Source organism: Neomonachus schauinslandi, chromosome 11 (assembly GCF_002201575.2).
Source record: "Neomonachus schauinslandi chromosome 11, ASM220157v2, whole genome shotgun sequence".
Lineage (NCBI taxonomy): Eukaryota > Metazoa > Chordata > Mammalia > Carnivora > Phocidae > Neomonachus > Neomonachus schauinslandi.
The window spans coordinates 95,879,962-95,893,026 of NC_058413.1; the positions used below are offsets into that span (position 1 = coordinate 95,879,962).

Here is a 13,065-nt window from a genome sequence, read left to right on the forward strand (position 1 = left end):
CTTTAGCACCTGCCACAGTGCCTGGACTACATAGGAAGAACTCAGTAAATGGCTGATGGAATTAACAAAGAGATTTTTCTTTCCTAAATTCTTCCTGCAATAGGCACACAGTTTTTGTGAAGAGAATTAAATTTGGTCCTTCGTGGGCAGCTTTCTGTCCAGCTAGGACCCCTGAGAGTATTTCACTGACCTCTCTTGAGTAGAAGCAACCCTGAGAATGGACACAGGGTGCTGAGAAGTGGCTAGACAGCCAAAAAATGGTTCTTATTTAGGAGGGTTTCAACCTCGTTGAGAATCTAGTGAAAAATAGACCCTTTCCCCAGGAAAATGTATATTCAGACACACAATTTTCTAACTTGGTTCCTAAACCTAGAGTCCCTGCCATTCCCCAGGGCCTCCACCTCCACACCCCCCCCCCACTCCCCCCCACCAAGGCTTCCTTCCCGGTCCCACAGGTAAAGAATCCCTACGCCAGAGGCACTGGATATCTAACCAGGACTCAGAGAGGATGGCTATGGTGGCCAGGTGCTCTCCCTTCCTGATGAGGCCAATGCGTGCATTCTAGAGCACTACTTCTGCCCATCCACAGGACCTCCATGGAGATGGTAGATGCTCTGAGAAGAAATGAAGAAGTTTCACCAAGGGCGTAGGGGGAGGGGAACAAGAGGAAAGTTAAAAACAAAAACGAACCTCAGTCACTAGAAGGAGAAGCCTAACTATTCAGCTCCTCTTCTGGGCAGCTGCATCTCCTATCTAGTTAACAGCCACCAGACATAAGGAAGAAGAAATGAGTAACAGCCCAAGTGTTTATTACCAAAACAACTGTTCCACACTCAGTGCCTCCACTCCCATCCCTGAGGATAACCAGGAAAGTCCTTGGGGTTGTAGGAGCCCTTCGGAGGGAAAGAACTGCCTGGTTCACGCTGCCTTGGCTGGTTGTGAGGACAATGCCCTCGCAGGGACCAGTTACACAGCATCCCTGGACCTAAGGACCCCTAAAGATGGGAATGGGTGCGAGCTGACAGAGGATTTTGGTCACCGTTTCAGCATGACTAGGGGGTTATGGGTAAGCCTGATAGTAGCCCCTCTACAAGAACATACACAACCAGGGCATCCCCCTCAAGGAATCCAAACTCCTCAGGATCCCCACCAAACGTGGTCTGGCAGAAAAGAGAAGTCTTTAGAGCCTGCTGCATGATGCAAGCCGGGTCCAGAGTGCACCGCATTGCTCTTGGCACCACTCTTAAAGGCCTCCATTGGCAGGGGCTGCCCACGAGGGGCACAGCCACCAGCCTGGCTCAAACCCCGGGGCCTGGGGTGGAAATGGTCAGGCTCCGCAGCCTTCACACCATCCGGACTTCGGACTCCTCGGCTATTCCCTGAAGCTTTTCCATGATGTCCCCTGAGGGGGGCTCAGGGGCTGGGGGGGGGCCCTCCCGGGGCTTCGGACAACACATAGTAGACAATCTCTTGCTCGCCTTGGGCGTTGGTCTGATTCACCACGTGGATGATGGGGCTGGGAGTGTCCTGAGAGGCTGAGAGGCCTGTCCCCTCACTGCTCCCGCCCTCCTCTTCCTCTTCAGCCTCCTCCTGGGGTCCTGGCTCCCCTGGCACTGCTTCGAGAAGGATGCCCTGCAGGCTGCTCTCACTCAGTGCTGCTCCCAGGCCCGATCCGTCCTGCGGCTGCCGTAGCAGCTGCTGCGTCAGCTCCACACTCTCGTAGCGAACCAGCTGCAGCCGCATGTAGCCATCTTCGTGCTCCTTGTACCTGGTGAGGCGGGGGCGCACAGGGCAGAAACCACACGCAGGGGGAGGCAGGGCGCCCCGGAGAGCGGCAAGGTAAGGGACAGACCCGAGGGATGGGACGGGCCCTGGGATTTTAAATGATAGAAGCTGGAGATCAAAAAGGTCTTTATGAGAATATGTAGAAGACAAGAGGGAAGGAGCATTACTCAAGATGGAAAATTGTATGTAGAAACTTGAGAGGGAGGGAGGGAGAGGGGGTGGGAAAAAGAAATGATCTGTGTTGGAAGGTGGGGGTGTCACAGGATTTATGAGATGGTCAGGACCCTTAGGCTCCAGTTCTGGTTCTGGCTGCAGGGCTTTGGCACCACATTCAAAAATAAAAAAAATCATCTCGCTCCACCACTTTGTCCCTTGAGCCTGAATGGAGATGGTGGATTATCATCAAATTCAAAAAAAAATTTTTTAAGATTTTATTTTTTATTTGAGAGAGAGAGAGAGTGTGCGCACACACAAGTGGGAAGAGGGGCAAAGAGAGAGGAGGGGCAGAGGGGCAGAGAGAGAAGCAGACTCCCTGCTGAGCAGGGAGCCTGATGCGGGGCTCGATCCCAGGACCCTGGGATCATGACCTGAGCTGAAGGCAGGCGCTTAACGACTGAGCCACCCAGGTGCCCCAAATTCGAGGTTTTTAACTTGTTGAAAAGATATGGGGGGGGGGAAGGTCTGTGAATCTAGAGGGCAGGGTTGAGAGACATACCGAAAACGGGGGTGCCCTGAGGGCCACTTGAACTGGTGCTTCTCACGAAGATGCACAGTGAGGTTGTTGCCCCTCGTGAAGCATTTGTCGCACACGTGACACTTGTACCTTGGCTCTGAGTCTCCCTGATGGGGAGGGGAGGGGGAGTGAGGCCAGCTCTTCATCCTGGGCTCCCCACACCTCTGCCAGCCCTCTCCCACCGACAGCCCCACTCACTTCATGCACTTTTCGGTAATGGGACTTGATAGAGCAGAGGGATCGCGCACTGAAGCTGCAGTTCTCAAAATCACACCTGTAGGCTGGCTCCTTGCTGTGGGTATCCAGGTGCTTCCGCAGGTCAATCAGATTCTTGCAGCTGCAGGGAGAGGTCAGGAGGGGCTGGAGGGCATGGGGGACACGGGACCGTGAGTTCTCGGCCTTCCATCCCCTGGTTCCCCCTACCTGTAGTCACAACAGTCACATTTGAAGGGCCGGTCCTCGCTGTGGCGAAAGCGCATGTGGTTGCGGAGGGAAGACGGCAGCGGGCAGGTCATATCACACAGAGGACACTTATAGTGGTTCACTGAGAGAAGCAGAGAGGGGGCTGTGATCTGAAGCCGGGCGGAAACCCGGAGGGAGGGCCAGGAGCTTGGGGGCTCCGGCTACTCACCATGGTTACGCATATGGTCCCGCAGGAGCCGCTCCGTGGCAAATCTCTTGGAACAGTGAGAGCACTGGAAGCGCTGCTCTGGGGTGGGGCAGGCAGAAGACAGGGTGGGCTGGGGGAGGCGCAGAGAGGAGAGCAAGCCCGGGAGAGGGGAACCACCAAGAAAGGGGGAGCTTAAGAACTAGGGATGGACGCAGTACCACTGAACGAGCCTGGGACTTGGGAGTCGAGAACCTGAATTAGAATCCCTGCTGGACCCCAAACTAGCTGTGCACCTAACTAGTGATTTAACCTGAGACTCAGTTTTGTCCTCTGCAAAAAAGGGGATAAGAAGCACACCTCATGGGGCTGTGAGGATTCACTGGACAAAGAGATAGGGCACAGAGTAAGCACCGAATAACAATATCTAATGATTCTTAGGCAGCCAAGGCTGTGGCAGATGACTGAGCCCTAAGGACAGATGTAGCCAAGTTGCAGAGGCCTTCACTAGCCCCCTCTCCTGGGAACATGCCCCTAACCCCCACCCCACGCAGGATAGCCTGCACCCACTCCCCTTCCTCTCTGATTGCTTACGATCCAACGAGGTCTGGCGACGGATGTGATCTAAGAACTTGGTGTTGTTGGCAAACATGCCCCCACAGGTGGGGCAGGCCACCACCTTCTCCTGGGTGTGGCTGCGGAGGTGCTCTCGAAGCTTCCGGCAGTCCTTGAAGGTGCAGGTACAGCCTGGGAAGGAAGGCCCAGTCACGCTCCAGCCACGGACCCCCAGAGCAGGCTCTGGTGCCAAGTCTCCAGCTGGCAGCCACCCTTACCCCATGGGACTGGGTCCATACCTAGCTGCCTTAGGCCCTCAGCAACCCCAGGCGTTTTTAAAGGCCAGAAGTTAAGGAGCAGCCCTACCTTTCCAGCCACACAGCACCACATGGTTGTCCTTGCCGACTGCCTGGTATTCACAGCATAAGCTGTGCGCTTCCACGTGCCGATAGAACCACTCGGGATTGTCGAAGGAACTCTGTGCCAGGAGCAACTTGCGGTAAGGACTGAGGATGGGTAGAGGGCCTTTGACCCCTACGTTTCCAAGGGGGGCTCCTTGGCTGTCTCCCAAATTAAGTTGACGGGGACATGAAAGTTGGAGGAAGGGAGCTACCCAGAAATAAGATGCTAGTAGGAACCTGGCATACATAAGGGCATCCCTGAAAGGGTCAAGGCATCATGAGCTAAGATCCCCAACTTCCCTCCGCCCCTATTCCCAGTACTGCCCGCTGACCTCACAGTGCTCCCACAGACACAGGAAGTGATCGGGGATGTCAGGGATGATGTTGCGGCTCTGGAAGTCCAGGATGCAGGGACTGAGGTTGGCCTGGCTCTGCAGAGCCTGCAGCCCCCACTGCTTCAGCTTGGTGTGGTAGCAGTGGAAGTAGACATGGCGGATGAGGTCAGCCGAACTGTCCATAGAACAAAAGCCACACTCCTGCCACAAGCAGGAGAATTCTTCCTCTGCATAAAGGGGTTTAGAGGTAAGAGTCTGACATTTTGCAAAGCTCAGCTCTCCTACCTATAGCACTTAGCAGTGGGAGAGGAGGCTGGACTCTGACCCAATCAGCAGCAGTTCATTCGGCAAATACCAGCAATTTAACCACCACCAATCGTGCCAGGCACTGGGGATATAACAAGTAAAAAGAGTTGCAGTCCTTACCCTCACAGCAGCTTTCAGTCATGGAGAAAAAACATTAATCAAATAACCACATGTATAAATATAAAACTGCAGCCAGTTACAAGGTCCATGAGGAGGGCAGGGGTCTGGGGTACTATAACATCGTCAAAGAGAGGTCATTTGGCGTGGACAGGGATGACTTGGAAATGTCCCTGTGTTGAGAGGTGATGGGCGAATATCTGTAAACTAGAGGGAGAAGTGTGGTTGAGGTAGAAGGAAGGGTGTGTGCAAGGCCCAGTGCCAAAATCTCCCAGAAGGCAGGTGTAGCTGGCAGGCGCTAGTCGCTCCGGGTTTCTGCCGCTGCCTCCCAGGCCAGGACACCTCCCACTCCTTCCTTCAGACCAGTCCTTTCTTTCCCCATATTCTGCCAGAGACCTGTCCACTCTGGGAAAGCCATCGACTGCTGCAGTCCACTGCCTAGCTCTCGAGCAGCTCTCTCCAAGAACATTTTCAATTCTTTATAGGGGTTTACTTGTTTTAGAAAGTACGTACTTTAAAACATATAAGAAATGGGCATCTGGGTGGCTCAGTTGGTTAAGTGTCTGCCTTCAGCTCAGGTCATGATCCCAGGGTCCTGAGATCAAGTCCTGCATTGGGCTCCCTGCTCAGCGGGGAATCTGCTTCTCCCTTTACCCCTCTCCCCTGCTAGTGCGCGTGAGTGTCCGAGCTCTCTCTCTCAAAAACAAATAAATAAAATCTTAAAAAAAAAAAAAAATGGGGCGCCTGAGTGGCTCAGCTGGTTGAGCACCCAACTCTTGATCTTGGCTCAAGTCTTGATCTCACAGTAGTGAGTTCAAGCCCCATGCTGGGCACAGAACCTACTTTAAAACACACACACACACACACACACACACACCCTAATTTCTTTCATACATATATTATTTGACTTCTGAAACTATTACTTATAGTTCATAGTCACTAGACTTAAAACAGAATTTGAGGTAGGGGAAAGAGGGCTGCCTCTGTATTTTCTATAGAACAGAATTCTTTAAACTGTATTGTGACCTATTAGTAACTGGAGAAATCAATTAGGGGATTGCAAACCAATTTCTTTCTTTTTTTTTTTAAGATTTTATTTATTTATTTGACAGAGAGAAAGAGAGAGAGCACAAGCAGGGGGAGTGGCAGGCAGAGGGAGAGGGAGAAGCAGGATCCCCGTTGAGCAGGGAGCCCAATGCGGGGCTCGATCCCAGGACCCTGGGATCATGACCTGAGCCGAAGGCAGACGCTTAACCAACTGAGCCACTCAGGCACCCTACAAACCAATTTTTTTTTAAAGGAGGCTCCATGCCCAACGTGGGGCTTGAACTCATGACCCTGAGATCAAGAGTCACTCCACCGACTGAGCCAGCCAGGCGTCCATCCCCATTTTTTTTTTTTTAAATAAAGAACAAGATAGAACACTTCAGAGAGCACCTAATAAAGGCAAGGGTTGTTTCAAGTATTTTTTAACTTTTGTGTATGGGGTTGGGATATAAAATGTATTCCTAACTGGTAGTTGCAGTAAAGAAAACATCGAGAAGCATTACCAGAGAATCAGAAGAGCAGGCTGTTGACAGCTTGTACAATATGATCCTTTTTAAAAAAATAAAACCATCCTTATCTAATGTATGTATATATGCAGAAAGACATCAAAAGAATGCTCACTAAAGTACTGTCAGTAATTGCCCTTTGACGGCAGGCTGGCAGATTCGTTCCGCTTACCCTGTTGAATCCGTTTTCTACAAGGCATCTGTCTACCATGTTTTTAGAAGCAAAAACAGCCTAAGTAGGAAAGTCAGATTTTGCACCTTCCTTGAGCTCTTTCCCCTTCATGTCCTGCTCCCTTACCGAGCAGGTCCTCCTCCTCCTCCTCGTCCTCCCCGGAGCCGCGCACGTGCTGCTGCAGGTGCCGAGTGACATGCTCGCAGAACTCCTCCATGGCCGAGCACACAAAGGAGCAGGACCCCCACTCACACTGGAGCCCCAGGTTCTCCTTTCGGGGAACTTTCCCCGGGGGCGGCATGGCCTTCACCCTAGAGGAGGAAGAAATCCACAGCTGCAAGGATCCTACCAAGTGTCACTGGGGGTGAACGGCTGCCCAGCCTGCCAAGAACCAGTAGGCCTTTCTCCCGTGACCCATGAGAAACAGCTACTCCAGCTCAGTTCCTCAAACCCCTGGAAGCTGTCTGGTCTTCTTGCGAAGGGAAAACACAAACTAACGTTATTGAGAGCATGCCAGGCACTGAGCTAAGAACTTGAACAGCCGATTTCTCACGAAGCTTCAGAGCAACAGGCCGAGAAGGAATTAATTATTCTGGTAGGATGCAGAACAGTGTGCACAGGTTCAAAGAGATGGCCTGGACAAGGAACAGACTTCAAATCCAGACTCCTGTGTCTACCACCTACCAGCTGTGTGACCGTAGTAGCCAAGTAACTTCACCCTTCTAATCCTGAACATCCTCAGCTTCGAAATGGGGATAACAAAACACTTTGTTTTTAATTTCACACCTACTATAGGTCAAGCACCATATTAAGCACATTACACGATGTCACTGAATTACCAACACCACCCAATGAGGGAAGTACTATTTTTAACTTCATTTACAGATAAGAACTTCAGGTTCGGAGAGGTCAACTGGTTTGCTCAAGGCCAGACACTAGTGGTGTGGCAGGGTTAGGTCACGCTGACTCCAAAGTCCAAATTCTTTCTAACCCACACGGCTTGCGGATGAACCCAGAAGCAATTTACCTCTTACTGCATCCCATCCTAAGTCCCCGCCAGAATTTTAAACCACCATACAATCTGCCTTTGTCTAACCTACCCAGTGGTTACTCACCACTGCCCTAACATCCTCTAGACTAAAATGTCCAGGTGACCTTGAACAACAGACATTTGAAGTGGGCAGATCCACTCATATGCAGAGTTTTGCAATACTTTTTGAATACACTGGAAAGCTTTTTGGAGGTTTGCAACAATTTGAAAAAATTTGCAGACGAACTGTGCAGTCTAGACATATATAAAGAATTAAGAAAAAAGTATGTCATGAATACATAAATACTAGTCTATTTTAGAACACTAGTCTATTTTATTATTTACTATTTGTTATCCATTATTTATTATTTACTATCATAAAAAATATACACAAATCTATTATAAAAAGTTAAAATTTATCGGGGCACCTGGCTGGCTTAGTCGGTGGCACATGTAACTCTTGACCTCACGGTCATGAGTTCAAGCCCCACACTGGGTGCAGTACGTGTAACATCTGCAGTGTTTTGTTTCATATAAAACAATATTGGATGGGGCGCCTGGGTGGCTCAGTTGGTTAAGCGACTGCCTTCGGCTCAGGTCATGATCCTGGAGTCCAGGGATCAAGTCCCACATCAGGCTCCCTGCTCAGCGGGGGGTCTGCTTCTCCCTCTGACCCTCTTCCCTCTCATGCTCTCTCTCTCTCATTCTCTTTCTCTCAAATAAATAAATAAAATCTTAAAAAAAAAACAAAAAACAATATTGGTGTAGGTACTGACAGATGATTCACCTTATAAAGAGTTCACATAAACTTACAGCATCAATAAATACAGTCCAGTACTATAAGCGTATTTTCTCTTCCTTATGATTTCCCTAATATCATTTTCTTTTCTCTAGCTCACTTTATTGTAAGAATATAGTACACAGTACATATAACATACAAAACATGTTGATCAACTGTTTATGTTAATGGTAAGGCTTCCGGTCAACAGTAGGGCTATTAATAGTTGAGTTTTCAGGGAGTCAAAAGTTACACATTGGGGCCTCCTGGCAGGTTCAGTTGGTGGAGCATGCAATCTTTTTTTTTTTTTTAAGATTTTATTTATTTATTTGCCAGAGACAGAGAGAGGGAGAGTACAAGCAGGGGGAGTGGCAGGCAGAGGGAGAAGCAGGCTCCTTGCTAAGCAAGGAGCCCCATGTGGGACTCGATCCCAGGATCCTGAGATCATGACCTGAGCCGAAGGCAGATGCTTAACCATCTGAGCCACCCAGGCGCCCCTGAAGCATGTAATCTTGATCTCAAGGTTGTAGATTCTAGCCCCCATGTTGGGTGTAGAGATTACTTAAAAATAAAATCTTTAAAAAAGCAAACAAGCAAACAAAAAAACAAAAACAGGGGCACTTGGGTGGCTCAGTTCAGCTCAAGTCATGATCCCAGGGTCCTGGGATGGAGCCCCACGTTGGGCTATCTGCTCAGCGGGGAGCCTGCTTCTCCCTCTGCCTGCCGCTCCCCCTGCTTGTGCACTCTTGCTCTCTGTCAAATAAGTAAAATCTTTAAAACAAAACAAAAAAGTTACACGTGGATTTTTGACTGCACGAGGGTTGGCACCCCCAACCCCCATCTTGTTCCAGGGTCAAATACAGATTCCATTTGAACATAAGAAGCTGTATCTATCCAGTTGATATTGTACCTTGGGTATTTACAGTGCTAGGCATGCTTAGGCCTATAATAAATATCTGTTGAAGAAAGCTGAGTAAGAAACTGCAGGTTCTCCATCTTTAATATGCATACAAATGCAAAGTTCTCCAGCCCCTTCTCTAGAGGTTCTGATTCAGGACGCCCGGCGTTAAGCCTAGAAATCTGTCCTTTCACCTCAGCACCCCAGTTCTGACGCAGGCAGTTCCAAGAGCAGTTTGTGGAACAATCAAAGAACAGTTTCCCTCATGTTCTGAACATGAACACTGAAAGCAACACTGAAAGCAAAAGGACAACACTGAAACCAAAAGTTCGGGGACAAGAGAGAACACTAACAGGGGCCTTGACTCTGCCCCTTGAGTGTCTTGGATGATGCCCCCCCGGTTGGTGCCCCTACCGTGGTGGGCCCTGGGAGGGAGCAGGGCACTGGTCTACCTGAAAGAGGTGGGAGCTCTGAAAAATACCACATACCAAGACGGGAAAAAAACAGAGAAAATACAAAATATACAAAATCCTTCACGCCTACAAGTACAAGAACCTAATGTACCTGCTTATCAGAGAAACCCTTTTTTAATCCACAGCTTCTGCCTCCCCTCTGAGAAGAAGCCAGTGACCTTTGACACTCTGAGGTGTACATGGGGCTGCTGGGCTGCTCTAGACTCACAGTGAACCCTATTAGGAAAAAAATGTTGACTATTTTTATGATGTTGGGGTAGGAAAAGTAGGGAAAGCCTTCCTAAGTCAGACATAACATCCGAAACCTCCTCTCTCTCCTGCCTACAGGATCAAGTCCAAATAGAACCACACGCAAGGCTCTTCTCCAACCAGCCTCAACGTACTTCTCCAGAAACTGAGTAAGGAAACTACCACAATTGAGGGCCTACCATGTGTCAGCCCTGTGGCGAGCCCTCTCCCAAACTTCATTTCATTTGATGTAAGAGCATTTTTACTCTAAGCCAAAGATCATGCTCTTCCTCGTCGACACCATGCTGCTGCTCTGGCTTCCTCTCCCGTCCGTTCATTCCTCTTCCTCTCTGATTCAGTGATCTTTGTCCCTAAACACATCACATTCTCCTGAAACTCTCTGCCTGAGAAACTTCTACCTACCCTCAAGCCCAGTGTCCCTTCCTTGGTGAGTCCTTTCCCAATTCATCCAGGTACAGCTGGAAAATCCACCTGCTGTCCCCGGAGCACTGTGTACAGCTTTGTTAGTGCTGTTACAATGGAATGGAACATCTGTCTCCCTCAGACTAGGAGCTTCCCAGGGCAGGGACCATCGCCCCTGCCCTTCCCATTCCCAGCATTAGCACAGAGCTCTGTACTCTTCAGACAATCAATGTCAGGATCTGATCACATTCCAGGAAGCCTTCCTAAATTACCTGCCCCTCAGATTACTCTTGCCTCTCGGTTCTATGGCTGGCCTAGCTAATACCAGAAAATCTCAACCCTATTTGTATGCTGCCCACGGTCATTTGATGTGTTCTATTTTCATTCACCCAACTGGACAATATTAGCTGCTTCTGAGCAGGAACCATACCACACCCATCTGTGTCCCTATACTGTGTGCAGCACAGTGCTGAGCACAAATACCCTATAAACATATACCTGCTGGGCGCCTGGGTGGCTCAGTTGGTTAAGCGACTGCCTTCGGCTCAGGTCATGATCCTGGAGTCCCTGGATCGAGTCCCGCATCGGGCTCCCTGCTCGGCAGGGAGTCTGCTTCTCCCTCTGGCCCTCCCCCCTCTCATGTGCTCTCTCTCATTCTCTCTCTCTCAAATAAATAAATAAAATCTTAAAAAAAAAAAAAAACCCATATACCTGTTGTTGGACTGGATAAGGCCCAGGAGGTGGGCTACCTAGGTATCTAGATATCTAGAATGCCTTGAAACTTAGGTAAAGCTCCCTGAATCCCTCTTTCGTTGTCCCCCAGCATTCTTTACTGTCTCTCCCTGTGCCCTGCTTGTCTCTACCCTGGGGAGCTGTGGGATAGTGACTATCTGGTCACCACTCCTCTTTCTGCAAGCAAGGAATACAGTGAGGCACCTTATATACTAGAGAGGTCATTAGACCAGCTGTCAGAAAACCTGGGTTCAAGTTTCCTGTCTCAATTATTTTACTCTGCCTAGAACAATATAACATTCATTAAGTATCTATAGTAGGCAAATCACTGTTCTAAGTGTCCTCTATGTATAAAAACTCATTAATACAACAACCCACATACTGAGGTATTATTATCCCACTTCACAAATGAGGTAATGGGCTCTGATAGGTTAAGTAATTTACCCAAGGCCACAAAGCTAAGGAGTGATGGAGACAGAATTTAAAGCCAGGGAGTCTGGCTCCGTTTTCCTCCTACACCTGCCATCTTATCTCTCCTTGTCTGATTGCTTCCTCCCTATAGACCTCCTATCTGTATACACAGTACCCCAAATATGTTTCAATAAGTAGTTATTCTGTCAGCTTCCTCCAATAAACTGTGAGCTCCTAGAAGCCTGGCCTGTGTCCTGTTCAGTTCTAACTTCAGGGCCAGCACATCCTCATATAGGCTCTTTTAATGTTTAAGTGAACCTATAACTTATTACTTTACTTTTCGGATAAATAACCTAGCTTTTTTGAACCTTTTTTTTGAACGTAAAATGGGATACTAATATCACAACTAGTGATGGATTCAACAAATCTGGTTAAAAAGCGCCCCCATTTACTAGCTGTGTTCCCTCCTGCAAGTTACTTCCGCCTCAGTTTCCCATGGAGCAGGGGAATCATTAAGCCTGTCTCACTGAATTGATTTATGGACTAAGCTAAATAATGGATATTGAAACGTTTAGCATAACACCCCGCCAGGATTCAACAAGTGTTAGCTATTTCGATCCTTGCTTCTGAGGGTGAGACACTCTAAGCACAATTCTACAAAAAGGTCAACAAAAGGACAACCAGAGGAATTCTTAATACTTCTTTTCATCTGGAATCAGAATAAGAAGCAATCAGCAAATACTTAAGAGTATATATTTTAACGCAAGGCACCGAATTAACCAGAACGATATTCAAGAAAAGGAGGAACCTATGTCCTGAACCTCCTAAGGACTCACAATTTGACCGAATAGATGACACTGACGTGTGACGACAACCGCCAAAACAAAGCGCCAATGAGGGAAGTCAGGACAGAAAGAAATCCCAGTGCATAGGCGAAGCGGGTAAGACTTGCCCTAAGCGGCGGGGACCGGGCCCCTGAAACACCGGTAGAATTCGAAGAGGAGACCGTCCCGGCAGGTAAAACCTCTCCCTCACAGCCCCGCAGACTTCCCGGAGTCCTTCTCCCACTAAGGCATGGCGGTGACCATGTTTCAGCAGCAGCGAAGCCCCAGACGAGAAAGCAGGGAGGTTCGAGTCGGGGTCAGTGGCCGGGGGCACTGCAGGCGCCAGGCAGACCGACGTGGCCGAGCTGCCAGAGGAAGCCTCGCCGAGGTGACTAGAGAAGAGCCTGGCCCCGGCAGCCTGCTCAGAGCGCACCCCGACGCTGCCCCTACCAACCCCGGAGCCCAGCTTACCGTCCCTCGGCTGCCGGCTCTCTCCAACTCTTCCCACCTCGGACCATCTCCGGAAGGGCGCTTGAGCGACGGCCAGCGAGAGCCAATCGCCGCTCTCGGATCCCTCTAACAGCCAATGGCCGCTGCGACTGACGGAACCCGCGCGCGACCAAAATACGGAAGGGGCGGGAGTGAGGACCGGCGGGCTACGGGGAAGGTAGCGTTGCTGGCGCCGCGGGGTTCTAGGCGAGGCG

General features: G+C 49.6%; 1 protein-coding gene across 2 annotated transcripts; it reads right to left on the bottom strand.

The window, feature by feature from the left end:
* Window positions 1-792: 792 nt before the first annotated feature.
* Window positions 793-12,854, bottom strand: LOC110586148 (histone H4 transcription factor). 2 transcript variants are annotated; one of them, XM_021696319.2, is made up of 10 exons: window positions 12,833-12,854; window positions 6,691-6,875; window positions 4,414-4,643; window positions 4,047-4,158; window positions 3,720-3,872; window positions 3,150-3,227; window positions 2,942-3,062; window positions 2,717-2,855; window positions 2,501-2,625; window positions 793-1,768 (listed from the first exon to the last, which is right to left on the bottom strand). In XM_021696319.2, exons 2-10 carry the CDS (start codon window positions 6,863-6,865, stop codon window positions 1,414-1,416), a joined length of 1,488 nt encoding a protein of 495 aa, XP_021551994.2. In that variant the 5' UTR covers window positions 6,866-6,875; window positions 12,833-12,854; the 3' UTR covers window positions 793-1,413. The 2 variants fall into 2 exon arrangements, with proteins under 2 accessions (XP_021551994.2, XP_021551995.2); XM_021696320.2 differs by lacking the exons at window positions 6,691-6,875; window positions 12,833-12,854 and adding an exon at window positions 4,843-4,864.
* Between the last annotated feature and the right edge of the window lie 211 nt (window positions 12,855-13,065).